Here is a 15349-nt window from a genome sequence, read left to right on the forward strand (position 1 = left end):
CACTTAGATAGACTCCCAGGGGTATTAAACCTGTTCTTCTGAATGAAGTCATCAAGGAATGGAAACCCTCTCTCTGACCTCTTCACTCATTTCCCCCCTCCATGTTTTCTTCGCAACCCGTCTCACCACCCACACTTTACACCCCCCATTTCCTTTTTACTCTCACTCGTTCTCTCTTAAACCGCACCATCAGCATAAACTTACCCCTCTCCGACCATCTCTTAGCCCTTTCCTCACCTGCTTCAACCTTCAGGGATGTTAGAAAAACACAGCCAAGCTCCACTGGTACCTTTTCCAGAATTGATGAGACTCTTCCCTTTTACAGTTGTATGATGGGTTTTTTTCTGCCCTTGAGCAAAACAAGGCCTTTTTCAATCCCATGTTCAGTTCACCTGTGGTAAATTTATGACAGTCATCTCCTGTTCTGATTCTTCCCATTCACATTATGACGGACACATTTGAAAACCGAGGACGCACATGCTGAAAAGACAACAAGCAAGGCAGATGGCAGACATAACAGGCCGCCGTGACAGAGTCACAAAGAAAACAAGGTTGTGACTGTGTTCACCTGCGCTTGAGGAGGCAAGCAGTGCATGTGGAAAGTGAAAGAGTGCCATTTGTGTCACCTACAATATGAATATAATCAAAACCTTGTTTTTTTTGTGAATAGATTTTGGGACCTGAGTCCAGGGATTTGCTTCCGTTTAGTCATTTAGTAAAGTTGGGCAATCGATGATGTGGTCACCCATCCAATGCATTTTAAAGATGTTGGATGGAGTTGAAGTAATAGCTCATGGTGAAGCCGGGTAAGTCCTCCCACACTAGAGAGGCATTGTCATAATGAAACAGGCCATAACTACTATCTAAAATATAAGTGTACCTTGTAGTTAGCTATTTTCAAAATTAATTAAGCATTTAAGTAGTTTATCAAGAAAACATGCAGAACCTCACCTAATTGTGAGGATCTGCTGCTTGTCTTTATCATTATGTAACAGTAAACTAAGTATCTTTGTGTGTTGGTCAGACAGTACAAGCAATCTGATGTCAACTTTCAGATTTTAGAGGAAATAATTGTCATTATTTTTTGACATTTTATTGACCGCATAATTACTCGATTGAGAGAATGAAAAATGTATTGTGTATATTCTAATTATTATACGGTTTAGTGTGATTGTATGTGAGCATAAACGTTTATGCGTGTGGAAATGTAGAGGTGACAACAGTACAAGTCATGTCTCAATGTTGAACACATAAAGGCTGCTTTATAATTGACCAATATTTCAGGACTACTACTACTGCTACTGAGAAACACAGCGGCTTGTATTGTGGCCAAGAAGGGACAATATTTTCCTGAGAAGCAATCAAACAAAACCTTCAACACACACTTTCCAGCCAGTGGCAACTGAAGTCACTAGCGTGAATGCCTCATCATATAATATGCATTTACTCTGCGCCCACTTGTATACACACGCATGTCATCTGAACAGCCATACTGTTCCACCACTGCTTATTTGCACAGTGTTGCGTAATACAGGGTGCGTTCAAAGCTACCTAAAACTGTGACCACTGCTCAAATATTACGCAGTGAGCTGAAACCGGAAAGGTGTAATGGTTCAAGTGATTACCTCATTCGAAAGCAGGTGATTCTCTAAATATAACCCTACACGCTCAATTTCCTCTCCCCCGTCACACACGCCCTCAAATTCGGGAAGAGATGCGTGGCTCTGGCCGCCAGCATGTTGTGTAACTCGTGCTCACTTTCTCCCTCCTCAGTGTTTCCCTCCATCTCGTAGAGAACAAGGCGTTCACAGAGTTCAATGGTCAATGGAGCTCTGTGTTGTCTGGAAGTGATACCTTCGCATTGCTTCGGCATGTTTGGGTTTGTTTTTTTTCAGAGTTTGCGTAATGTTTGCAGGTGCTTGTGTTTTTACTATAAATCTGTAAAATCCGTTAATACTCAAATGTCTAGACTACAATTTCAATAATATGCATGAATATTTTTAGAGTGCCTCTTCCTCTTTCGTGCTGGAAATTCACTCTGGCCGTAAAAGGGAAGTCTACCAACAATTGCTTTTCTGAATTTACAAGAAGAGGCTTCGGTAAAGGAAGCTGGCCACCCTTGTGGGTTCATGGTCAGGAATGGTTATGGTTATGGTTATGGTCGTGGCACAGGTTTGTCAAAATTGGATGAATCAGCGAAAATATGTGGTTCGGCGAGAGCTGTGGTCGTGACCAAACTATTTAACAAACCTTGGTTGTTGTTGAACCATTTGGAGCTTTTGTAAAAGCTGGTACATGATGATCTTCCCTCAACGACACAGAACCCTGACTCTTGGTGTACATATAATCTCCCCGTGGCACGTGGTTTAGGAAATGCCTGGGAGTCTGGATCCACACATGTCCCACTTAAGGAAAGTGGAGGCAGAGCACCTTCAACCTCACCTCCCCAGCGCTGTTGATTTCATTAGCGGGTAGCCGAGCAGTTGGGGAAGTGTGTGCTCGGCTCGCACTCAGCCGCGGTGTCTGTGTCTCCTTTGCCTGTCTGAGCGGGCCACTTGAGATGCTGCTGAGTTTGGGCTTGGAAGCTGTCGAGTCTTCTCTGTGGCTCGAAGCCTTCAGAGATTAGTGATTCAGCTCCGTTGGAATGGCATCCAACACATGTTCGAAAAAAAAGACTGGATATGGTTTGTGTCTGTGACTCAGATTACCTGGTGGTTTGGAGACAGATCTATGAGGTGTATTGGATGTGGGGAAGTGTGATGTCTGTTCATTATGTACACTCGCTGACATGTGTCTTTGTGTTGGATGTTGGTATGGGTGGATTTTTTTGAACCGACCCGGCAGGCCTTTTTGCTTCTGATCTTTATCAGTCTTTTATTATTGAGTAACTGCAAAACAAAAATAGTTCGATGTTTGTTTTTGTTTCTTCTTTCGTTCATACTACAGCTGGACAGGATACTGAGGCTACAGTACTATTTCAATGAAAATACCGTAACATTAAAGCTATTTAATTTTTTCAGAAGAGGAGCTCAGCTTTAAAATGCACGTCTGGCATCTCTGGCTGTATTTATTGGTATCCTATAATCATTATTTTGGATCTGCAGTGGCAGGACTCTTTGCCTGTCTTCATATCCTGTATGAAGAGATCGCTGATGTTCAGGTGCAGTTTGTTAACCAACAGCAGAGTATGGATCACCTGCAAGAAAGTGATGCAAAAAAGATCCAAACAGACACAAAAAAAATTATGTATAAGACCTTAAATGACAAAAAAAAAAGCAAAACAACCCGATAGAGATGTGAACAAAGAAGGAGACAAGACAACAATGAAAAGCAAAGTGAGAAGAGTGGGACACAAGATTACAACAAAGATATACAAAACCACAAAAAAAGACACAATACAACGACCAAAAAGACACAGTCTGGTTTCTAGCTATTATGAAGGAGAGGTGGGGGCATTTACCCATCCATCTATCCATCGATGTGGATGTCAGACATAGCGCAGTTATTTAACAGCTGGCTGGGAGTTGGAACAGCAAAGTGATGACTGTAAGAATGTCACGACGGAGTTCACGGTGCGGTTGCCCTTCGACACCTTAAGGTCAGACTCTGCCTTAGTTTCTCATTAATGCTTCTTTTCTTTTTTCTTTGCATATTCTTGGATCTGTTACCTTGATGTGTGGGGTGATTTATTTTTTTGGGCTCAATCTGTTTTATATAAAGTGTCACTTGGCCTGCCAGACGAGGCTTTTTTTTAACTGTAATTCTGGATGCTGCTCATGTTTAATGGCTGAAGGAGGCTCCACCATCAGCTCCCCTCTACTCCCAAACCCGGAGTATTGCTTTGGTTTGTTTTAAATGGACCAAGTTTTATGTGAAAATGGGGGAAAGTTAACGGTTTTAAGCATTTTCAAGACACCCGCGTAACCACTTTACCAGAGCTATATTGTGTTCTCATGCATCCTGAATGGGTGTTGTGTTACGTGGGTGTTCTTGTGTGCGAGTCTCAATCCAGCAGTCGCTCATGGTGGTCAGCCAGAGAGGATTGCGTGAGATCCTTTAACAACGTCTGCAGAGTTTTTGGACGAAAACATTTGATAAACAGATTGTGCAGGTCGGTGAACTAACTGCCTGTCTGTGTCTGATCCCTGTTCATGCACGGCTTCTGGGTTTGAGCGTGTGTCGCTCCAGTTCTTGAGAGAGTTGGACGCCTGCAGAATGGTGGGCATCCAGAGTTCCACAAAACCACAGACCCCCATACCAGACGAGCGTCGCTGCCAACCAGCCAGCAAGTCGGCCAATGACCATACACTGCCCTCCCAAAACTGTTCTCTCTTTCTCCTGTTTATTTAGTTTCACATCTTGGTCTTTGCTTTCCTCAATTTGCGTCGATTCAGCTTTTGTGTGCACATTTGAGAGGTGCGACCTGCAGTACCATAAACAAGCATGAACAAATACCGCAGACACACACACACACACACACTCTTATGTCTATCGACAAAAAAACAAACAGAGAAACACTTTGGTAAATGACTGTTAAACCAGAATTTGGCTACCTAGCTGTGTGGTTGCTAAACAATCACAGACGTCGGTAAAACCAAAGCTGTAAAACAGACGTCATCTCTGCACACACACATGGTGGCAATGAATACATTGTTTTCCAAGTATGTGTGACTTGAAGCCGACTGTGGACTCCCAGATTACTCGCAGTTCCTGCTTCCAATAAACTGCAGTGTAGAATTTGATGTCATTTTCAAATTTCAAATGTCCGATACCTTGCAAATGAACGTCAACTTGTGTTTGGGTAACTGCCGTTCTACGAGTAAACTCTCCTGTCAACGTCGCGGTCCAAACTAAGTCCATCTGCAGAGACTAGCAAAAGCAAGAACACACACATACACGCACACACACAGGTCAAAATGAGTATTATATGAAGCAGGGGAAATAAAGGAAGGGCTGATGAGCTAGAGACCTCCTCTATTGGCACTGAAGAGTTGCACTGAATGCTGCTTCATATTAATGACCCAAAATAAGTAAGAGGTGGTAATCAGAAACTACATTTGCCAGTGATGAAGTGTATCTCTCTCGTGTCTCATTTGGTTTGCGAAATGTCACCTTATATTGGCGTGACTTGGTTGTGCCAGACTATAATACTGTATTCCAGTTAAATCATACAATCCCAAAGAGGTTAGAGAGAAACTTGCAGTTAGCAGTTGTTCATCGACGCACCGCTTTCTCTCATGTTAACACATTTTGAGCATTCAAACAGAAGCAGACTGAACCTAAGATTCCATTTTTCATCCCACATCATTACAAAATCCTGACAGTGATCAGTCCAAAGACAGCTGACAAAAACAGCTCAGGTGAGAGTTCGAGAGGAATTTTAAGCCATTTTCACACATAATTTCACCAGTTGAAGGACACCTACATTTGCTCACTTATGATATACAAACACACTAACCATCCTCTGGTGGTTTCCTGTTCGCACCTGACCACGGTTGTGCAAATATTTGGCAGAGGGAGATGTGGTTATTTCTTCCTGAAGTAAATTAAAGTCAACAGATCTGCTTGCCACAGGTTCTGAGAGCCATCTCGGCCAAATAGTAACCCAACCAAATACTTACCGCCTGCGGTGTAGCAGGAGAGAGCAGCGGCATACATCAGCAGTTATGCTCACATTACATTATATTTGTAAGAGTTTGTGACATATACAATGTATGGGAACAAGTCATGGAGGCCGTGCCTGTCTTTAATATTTATTAAAGTATTGAAGTAATTCATGTTTTAGTAAAAGTCAGCCAACCTTTAGCCCATTTTTATTTGGGCATTAGTATCTTCTGCTTTCCCTCCTTCAAGAAGCGTTGGTCTTCTGCCAAAAATTGGTTTCTTCCAATTTTCAAATGTGTTTCCACAAATGTTTGCTATTGAGTGGTGTAATGAATGAGGAAATGCATCAAAGCATGATGAAAAGATTTCTAACTGACAACATTATGATCCCTTAACTCATAATCACAGTGGGTGTAAATTCCACATCAGCTTCAGCCCATCATGCTCCCCTTGACTCCTTGATTTCTCCTTGTAAACTTCAATTGAAGAAAAAACATATACATTTGAGCATAATAACAAATAAGGACCTCTTTTCTGTTCTATTTCTTCCTCCAGTTATTGTTGTGTGACATCTGACGGCTGAGATGCTGCTCACCATGCTGTTGGCTCCTGCCTGTGTGCTGCTGATGCTGGGAGCGCGTGCTCTTGCTGGAGGCTATCCCCCCGTGTCCCACATGAAGTACATGCAGCCCATGATGAAAGGGCCTATTGGACCCCCATTCAGGGAAGGCAAGGGACATTATGTTGGTAAGTAATCCATGGGACCAGGAAGATTACAGTGTGTCACTTTTACATGAATGCTCTACATAAACTGTTTGTTTTTAACTTATAGGGCCAATCACTTTTCAGGGACAAGTCTCAGTGTCTCTGATATTAGTTAAAGTGTACACAATAGTCACACTATAGTTAAGGCTCAATGTTTATGCAAGTTATTTCAAATTGAATAGTTCCCAACTCAAAGTTATTTCCTGCAAACAGTATCTAAGTTACTTTTTCCAACTATCTGAACCAGTCAGCACGGATGTGTATCATAAGTCTGAAAGAACAGAAATATAACAGCGTCCTAGGAACCAAAGAAGTCTCCAACAATGGCAATTAAATCTGCGACTGAAAAGCCTGACCTGGGACTGTTAAAACCGTCCCAGGACAGGCTTGTGCCTAAAGCCACTGGTTTAGTGGCTCTCTTCAGGCAGTTAAAGGACTCACTGGAGTGTGTGTCTCGTTGCCCTGCGGTCCGACAGCATTTGGCAGCTTCTCAGTTGGGGCCTAATGGAGGCCTGATTGCCCACTGTTTGCTGAGCTCCACTTGGCCAGTTGTTCTTCCTGCCATCTGGATGCTGTTACTACACTGTTTATCAAATATTCTTCAGCTGTGTGATGAAGAAAAGAGTGTGAAGGATATAAAAATAGATTGTATAAAAGGCTCAGGCAAGGGTAACTGAGACAGGGAGGGCGTGATAATCATCCTGAAGAAAATGTCCTTGCTGTCATTGCTATCATTATCAAATTTTACTCAAACTACCAATACATGCTCTGGATCAGATGAGACGCGCCATGTGTGAACGAAGGCCCCTTTCTTCAAAGCAAAGTTCAAAGCGAACAACGGGCACTTTTTCATTTCAGTGCCATAATATGACGTTGGAAAAAGACAGACTCCAGAAGTTGGATTCAGAGCAATCTTACTGTTCATGTGTCGCAGTATAATCCCTCACAGAAACATCAAAGATTTGCAAATAGAATTTATGCTTTCTATAAATGGGATTTCAAAGTGTGCTAGAAACAAGATTAAGATTTGGAGGAGTGAAACTAATGTGCCATGTGGCTCACATGAACACAATGCCTTTACTGCCACCCAGTGGTCACATGTCCACATTGCATCACCACTGTAATAATTCACCAATTGATCTTTATGAACAAATTTGTCTTAAATGTAAGAAAACGAAGAGTAATACATATATAGGATATTTAGATTGGATGTATAAGATGTGTAATATCATAATGAAGTATATGAGTGAAGTAAATCAAAGAATATTTTTCTATCGAAAGGTGGAATATAGATGTCCAGGGAAAAATAAAGGGCAATACTAACATTAAAAAAAACTTTGTCAAATATGTAAACGCAAGACATTCTTGAAGAAGAAGGCTTCCAGTCTTGTATAAAGGTTTTCTTGTGCAATCACAAGCAATTATGAGCTGTGGATTGTGCATCAATCTTTGCATGGCCAGAGTCAGTACTGCTCTCAGGCTCCTGCAGGTTTGCTCTTACAAGAGCAGAGTTCAATCAATTGTGTAACTCTGTCACTTTAAATGTATTTGAAAGCACAACTTAAGTCTTTGTCATCTGGAGAGAATCGCAACAAGTAATGAAGAAGCCATTATATCCTCTCAAGTGTGAAGCACCTTATTTCCTCTCTCTTGGTGATTTATTTAGGCGCTCTACTGTAGATAAACAAACAAAGCTGAGGCCAGAATGCTCACTACACACCTGGATACAATGTTTCGGCTGGCACCCTCGCTGATTTAGACAAACTTCTAGTCTAAACATATTATAGGAATCATTCATTTGGAGGAGGATACAAAAGTGATTACATTTGAAATCTCACATGAACTGTACAGTCTGAGTCTGGTAAATACAGGTCAAAGTAAGCAGATTCATCATTTACCCACATATTGGGTGGTAATGTCTATACATATTTAAATAAAAATCTTAAAGTGTAAATAGTAATATACAGAATAGCAATAATGACCAAAACCACAAAAATAAAACCTTTATTCTTAAAATTGGTATTTTGCTTTAAGTTGATTCTATCCATTGTGGGGACATTTTACTTTGTATACCATAGTTCTCAGTCTTTAAAACTACATGATGCAAGCTTACCATATGCCGAACACAATACTGTACAAAAAAGCCCACCTATACTCATACAGTACTTTCACCCATATGCTGTATAATGTATCAAGCTTTTGTTTCTCATTATTGTGTCAGATATTTAAAAGAAAAGGCTGCATTCTCATTAAGTGCCAGCAGGGGGAAGAGGTGCTCTGTAGTTATAGTCAGGGAATAATGGGATTTCCAACATTCATTTTTCTGTAAGCTTCTTACAAGGTAGAGAAAATAATATGTTTTCTCCGATGCCATTCATTGCTGTTGACGTATTGACAGAGCCCAGGTTTAAGAGGACGAGTGTCACATAACACTGTTTTTAGATATGGTTAGAAAATGAGGATAACTTCTCCACAGCTGAATTTTTGCTTTCATTATTTTAGGCTGACTGAAGCCGTGGTCAGTACTCTAATTCACTTCAAGATTGTCTGACAGAGATCCAAACAGACACTATGCATTATAAAATGTGGATACTGGTCAGTTGTGCTTTCTAATGAAGAGAATACAAGGTGAGCTGCCCTCTGGCCACCGGGCCAACAGTGTTGTTGAGATGAGCAAAAGCAAACCTGCTGACATTTTGTGAATGCAGACCAGGCCTGTGTTTCTGCTCTGTGTGGCCTTGCTGTGTTCTGCTTCACTTAGCTTGGAAAAGATAATGAGACAGTCTCGGACATGTGGCATATATCTTCAGTCAAGCTTCCGCTTTGTTACACAATCAAAACATTTTAAAGACACTCTAAAACACAAACTACTCACGTGTAAAACAGAAACGTGAATTTGTGTCTCATTGTATCATTACATTATTATATGGATTGGAGACCTGGCCAGACTAGAGCCAGCCTTCTGTTCATTGTAACCTTTGATTCATGACAATGAACAAGCAGTTAAGAAAATAATTAATTAATGACCTGAATAGTGAGAAAGCTTACCATGCCTTTGATGCATGGACAGAGGTCATCAGATGAGACAATTATGTAAATTGGATTTCATTTTCTTACATCTTTTCTCTTTAGTGCGTCTGCAGCTGCATTTATTCCTTCAATACTGACTATGACATTTTGAAACTTAACCAGCTCATAGATATCAACACAAATAAATATATTCTAAGAATTGGTCCATTGGCTGGCATTTGCAACAGTTTGAATCTTCAGGCATACGTTTAAGAATTCTTTTAAAAGTCTGACACCCTTACTGTTAAGTGAAAGGACTGTGTAAAGTCCAGTGTGTACATGTAGCTTTCGTTCTTACATGATGATGAAGTAATCTTTTGTTCTGAGTGAAAAACAGGTTTGAATTTACTTCTAATGGTGAAGCAGCTGGTTGTTGCAGTTAGGTTCAGTGGAGATAGGAATTGCAGCCTTGAGGGGTTTTTGTATTGCTTTGACCTACAGTAAATTAGGAGAATTGTTTTGGTTTCCATCTAAATGCATTCAGACACTACACAGCTGTGGCTCAGGTGGTAGAGCTGGCCATTCTTTTATCACAAATCAAAATTGTTTGAGTGAACCTCGGGTTTCTCCCTGTCACTTTACCCATTGCTCCTAATAGTAAAGGCTGGTTTTAAAAAAATGTTTGTTTTTTTCCACATAAACACTTTTATATGTTACATGTTATACATGTTCTGATCTTTTTTTTATTATTTGTTTTTAACTAAATTATCATGACAACAATAGAACAATATCTTCTCTTTTTCCAGATATGCCACCCATGATGGAAGTCAAGGGGGAACCAGGCCTCCAAGGCAAACCTGGACCTAGAGGCCCCCCTGGGCCAGAAGGAATTCCAGGCAAACCTGGTCTGGGCAAGCCGGGTCTCAATGGCCAGCCAGGCTCTCAAGGACCTCCTGGTTTTCCAGGAATTGGTAAGCCTGGACTTCCAGGACTCCCAGGAAAGATTGGACCAAAAGGAATGACTGGGCTTAATGGCGAGGTTGGTCCTCGTGGTGAACCAGGTTCCAGAGGTTCTCCAGGGCATCCTGGCCTACCTGGCCCAGCTGGCTTGTCTCTAAATGGGAAACCTGGACTTCCAGGCATGAGAGGCCCCTCTGGGTCTCGGGGTGAACCAGGCGCAAAAGGTCTGTCTGGCCCAGCGGGTGAACGTGGGTTTAAGGGCGAGAATGGAAATGGAAAGCCAGGGCCTTCAGGTATAAGAGGCCCTCCTGGGCTGAAAGGCACTTCAGGACCTCCTGGTCTTCCAGGTATAGGCAAACCAGGCCTAAAAGGTTTGTCTGGACTGCCTGGTCTTAAAGGTGATCAAGGACTCCCGGGGGAACAAGGAGAACCAGGAGAGGCTGGGGCTCCAGGTCTACAAGGTCTGCCAGGACCAGTTGGGTTTGGGAAGCCTGGGCAAGACGGCCTACCTGGAGGATTAGGTTTACCAGGACCAAAAGGTGAGGCAGGGCTCAGGGGTTCTCCTGGATTTCCTGGCACTCCTGGTTATGGAAAACCTGGTCTGAGTGGGCCTAAGGGAGACAAGGGCTATGGTGGGTTGCCTGGTCTCCCAGGGGACAAAGGAGAGCAAGGAATGCTCGGCCCAATTGGGGAAACAGGCCTTGATGGACAATCAGGACCACCAGGACTTCAAGGCCCAATGGGACTCCCTGGAAAACATGGAACTCTAGGACAGAAGGGAGAGCTGGGGCCCCAAGGCCCTCCAGGACTTCCTGGCCTTAGAGGTGACCAAGGCTCCACTGGATCCTTTGGAAAACCTGGCATACCTGGGGAGAAAGGCATTCCTGGACCTCAAGGTCCTTTTGGAAAACCTGGACCCAAAGGTGATGCAGGGCAGATCGGCTTACCTGGAAATCCAGGGATGACAGGTGTTTCAGGGCCTAAAGGTGAGGCAGGGTTTATAGGAACTCCAGGACCCAGGGGCCAGTCAGGAATTCCTGGTCTACAGGGTCCCATGGGTCCCATGGGGCCACAGGGTGGCCCTGGCCATAAGGGTGAATCCGGACTTCCAGGGCCTCCTGGCCTGGGTAAGTTTGGAGAGAAGGGAACTATAGGTCCCCAGGGTCCTCCAGGGAAACCAGGCCCTGCTGGGCTTAATGGTAACCCCGGCGCTCCCGGTCCTCCAGGGCCTCCCGGTCCTCCAGGAAATGGCCAAACAGTTGTTGCAGGACCAACAGATTCACAGTTGGAAGGGGATGAAGTACCAGGGGACAGGAAAGGGCCTGCATACAGTCAAGTCCCACTCTCTGCCTCTGTGGCACCAGCTTTCACAGCCATCCTCACAACACCTTTCCCTCCCTCTGCTATGCCAATCAAATTTGACAGAACCCTGTACAACGGGCAAAATGCCTACAGCCCTGCGACTGGCATGTTCACTGCTCCCTTCTCTGGTGTCTACTACTTTGCATACCACATGCATGTAAAGGGAACAAGCCTGTGGGTGGCACTGTACAAGAACAATGTGCCAGCTACTTACACCTATGATGAATACAAGAAAGGCTACATGGACCAGGCGTCCGGTAGTGCTGTCCTAGAGCTGAAGGAGGGCGACCAAGTATGGGTCCAGATGCCCTCGGATCAGGCAAATGGCCTCTATTCTACCGAATACATTCACTCTTCCTTCTCAGGATTTCTGCTATGTCCCACATAACCCTGTCCTTTCATTCATGTTCCTATATTGGCACCTCCGCGCAGCCCTAAACCTAAAATACCTACAGTCATTACAGCAACACAAAACCCATAGGATTCTCGATATTATTGCCACCATCTTTATCTGTCTCACCCTCAGCAATATCAACGAGAAAAAAAAAACTTTGTGAATGAAATATGGAAAGTTTTAAAAAGCAGGGGAAGGAATATCATACTGTGTTCTTTGTTTAAATGTCCTTCAAATGTGTGTTTTGTGTTGTATTTTATGATGGTGTTTTTTAGCTTATATTATTTTAATTATTATATTGTCATAATTGTATTGTTATTATCTGGTCCTTGTCACCATTGTTGTTGTTGTTTATCAGATTCAGACTATTAAGTGCCTTACTTTGTAAAGTGCCAGTGACAAACCTTCCCATGTGACTGCACATACTGCCCACAAGCTCTGACATCACCAGACCCTGGGGGGTGATTGGTTCCTCTGGCTGCAGTCACATCCTCCTTCATATTTAAACCGTGAATGGCAATACTGACATAAAGAGCCACGTTACAACACAGAACATATAGAAAAACAACGGCAAAACAAGGCATTTTGTGCTGAAATACTATACTTTTCACGTTTCTTTTGTTTGACCATTATGGTACTCTAAACAATTGCTACGTTAAAACTATTAATGGGATTAAATCTTTGTTTTAAGAGTGAGATATATATTTTGACAAATAGTTGGCATTTGTAGGGTGCTTTTTTCTCTGCTTCTTTCTGAATTTAGCTGGCGACCATTTAAGATGACCTTTATCTTTTTTTATATAATTTATTGAACTGTCCAGAAATGCAATCCAAGCATTACAATCCAAGCGTAAATATGACCACACAGTATTTGACTTTAGTAAATAAACTGCTCTGTTAAAGTGGATAATGCAAACATTATGCTTTTTTTCTTTTACTTTCAGGAGAAATTAATTAAGGATTATATGTATGTCAATGTTTACATGCCATAGAATAGAGCAACCACAAAAGGACGGTTAGGACACAACTCAAGCTGGATTAATGGCCCGTTTCCTTGTATTGATCATGTTTTCACATTTGCACTGCAAATCCCATCACGGTGTCGCAAGCATCCTCTTTAGACACTTTAACCATGACATTACTGCTTTCTAATAGTACAGTACACATTTATTAATGTAATATCACATTAACATTCTAAGTGATTAATCTCTGCTGAAATACTACGAAAGCCCCATTTCTGACCACATTTTGTAAAATATGTGAAAATGCTGACTGTTAGGGAAAAATAAAGATGCAAATGGTTGACAAACAAAATACATCGACTTCTTCCTTCAATGCCAGTTGCTATGCAACTTGTGAAGCATTCATGAATCAAATTGTTTCTAATAATTCCCAAACCATTGTGTCCAAAATAGCTGAATTATTGTTTTGCTTCATGGAACATATGTGGCTACAAGGACAAGATGAGAATCAATCTGTATCCACACCATGAATAAGTAAACGGACTGCCTGAGGCCCTCATGTTGTGAAATACAGGTTGTGTAACATTTAACAACCCTCTGCCAGATTTCTGGTAGAGGTGGAGGGCAAGAGGTGAGAGTGGTGTATTTACTCATTTCTGTTGGATAAGGCATTAAGGATACATGGTGTGTGTGTGTGTGTGTGTGTGTGTGTGTGTGTGTGTGTGTGTGTGTGTGTGTGTGTGTGTGTGTGTGTGCGCGCGCGTGCGTGCGTGTGCTTGTATGTTCTGGTAAATATACCCTTCTGTCTGTCACTATGTCAACATACGTGTGTGTGTGTGTGTGTGTGTGTGTGTGTGTGTGTGTGTGTGTGTGTGTGTGTGTGTGTGTGTGTAGTTCACATTGTCCCCCTGGCAGGTAATGAACACTTCAACAAGGATAATCACAAACTTGAATAAAGTTACATAGCCTGAGGAAGAGCTGAGAGTCCTGTTAATGTTCCACATGTATTCTGACTCCAAAATCTCTCAGCCTGCTTTGGGCTTATAAGAAAAATCCACACACTGCAAAGCAAGGGAACACGTTATAAAATAGATGAAGGTAATGAGTAGATTATGGGAGGTGACATCAACATAATGAAAACAACATTTACGAAACATACATTACTGGACGACACTGAACACGTCTGACTATTTTGCATATTGGTCCAATGGTGTGCAACATTTGTTGGGTTGTACCAAGTCATGAACAGAAAAACGATACTCTGATGAAGTGTGCAAACATCTTTTATCATAATTGCAGTTACAGAAGAGAGGACGTTTGGGCGACATCGAGAAAAGTATCTTATTTTACAGACCAATTACCGTGCCTTTACTTTTGCCGCCCAAGCACTATCATTACACTGAAATTAGGACTACTTTACAAACCTAATAGACAAATGCAATGAACAGGAGGAGTGGGCCAACTATTGAGCTTTGCAATCTGAATAAATGTTGTACAGAATGTTTCTATAAATCATCTACCATGCTGTCTCACTATACATAAACAGTAGCTCTTCTAGGAAAGCAGTGCTAGGATAAGGCCTAATCAGTATTTTAAGTCTATGTAATGCAAACAGTGCACTTGCTCTTGTCCTTTCCTTCTCATAGCATGAAATCACCCACAACTGCTACGTATCATTATTGTAATGTGAGTCTACAAGACTGCTCGTTGCGAACTGTATGTTGCCTTTTTTTGTCGCCTTCCATTTTTGGACATATGAAATGGTTATGTGAGTTGCATGTGGCTGTAACTCTCTGACCTTGTGTCTTGCTTTCAGAGTTTGCCCTGTGTGCAAATCAGTCAACGGGTGTCAGTAAGATTCGTGTTCCATCTCGGTCACAAGTTGCTTTGAAGTGTTTTCTGTTTTCCTTTTTTTTTTTAAACAAACACTTTTTTTAAGCCTCGCTTCGGTTCTTAAGGGATATTTGTTTGTTTGAGTTTCAGTAAATACAAACGGCCATTCCCATTTGCACATGAAATTAATGAAGATGTATTTATACATTTATGATAATTTAATAGGGATGCCAAAACCGACCACCGAAGCCTAGAACGTATAAATGGTATTTAACAGCATTGATGAGTTAAAAGCATTTACGACATGTAGTTAGCATTCTAGAGTTGTTGTGAAGGATTATTTGTTGACTTTTATTTTCTATTTGAGTAATGTACAATCTATCAACTTAAAATATGTTTGTCATACAAGGCTATTGCGTGCACTCTATGCAATAGACTCTGGGTATAAAATGCACTCTTT

General features: G+C 41.9%; 1 protein-coding gene across 1 annotated transcript; it reads left to right on the top strand.

The window, feature by feature from the left end:
* The first annotated feature begins 6182 nt into the window (after window positions 1-6182).
* Window positions 6183-13767, top strand: col8a2 (collagen, type VIII, alpha 2). Its single transcript, XM_068575485.1, has 2 exons — window positions 6183-6351; window positions 10185-13767. The coding sequence occupies exons 1-2, from the start codon at window positions 6189-6191 to the stop codon at window positions 12086-12088; spliced, it is 2067 nt and encodes a 688-aa protein (XP_068431586.1). The 5' UTR covers window positions 6183-6188; the 3' UTR covers window positions 12089-13767.
* Window positions 13768-15349: the final 1582 nt, after the last annotated feature.

This window comes from Clinocottus analis, unplaced genomic scaffold (assembly GCF_023055335.1).
Source record: "Clinocottus analis isolate CAN_PGR_092001 unplaced genomic scaffold, fCliAna1.0.p SCAF_14, whole genome shotgun sequence".
In the NCBI taxonomy this organism is placed as follows: domain Eukaryota; kingdom Metazoa; phylum Chordata; class Actinopteri; order Perciformes; family Cottidae; genus Clinocottus; species Clinocottus analis.

What these genes read in the sequence shown, in the direction of transcription:
- col8a2 (XM_068575485.1), top strand. Translation starts at nt 6,189, where the DNA reads ATGCTGCTCACCATGCTGTTGGCTCCTGCCTGTGTGCTGCTGATGCTG. An exon ending in AGGCAAGGGACATTATGTTG is followed by an intron (nt 6,352 to 10,184) that starts GTAAGTAATCCA and finishes CTCTTTTTCCAG; the next exon opens with ATATGCCACCCATGATGGAA.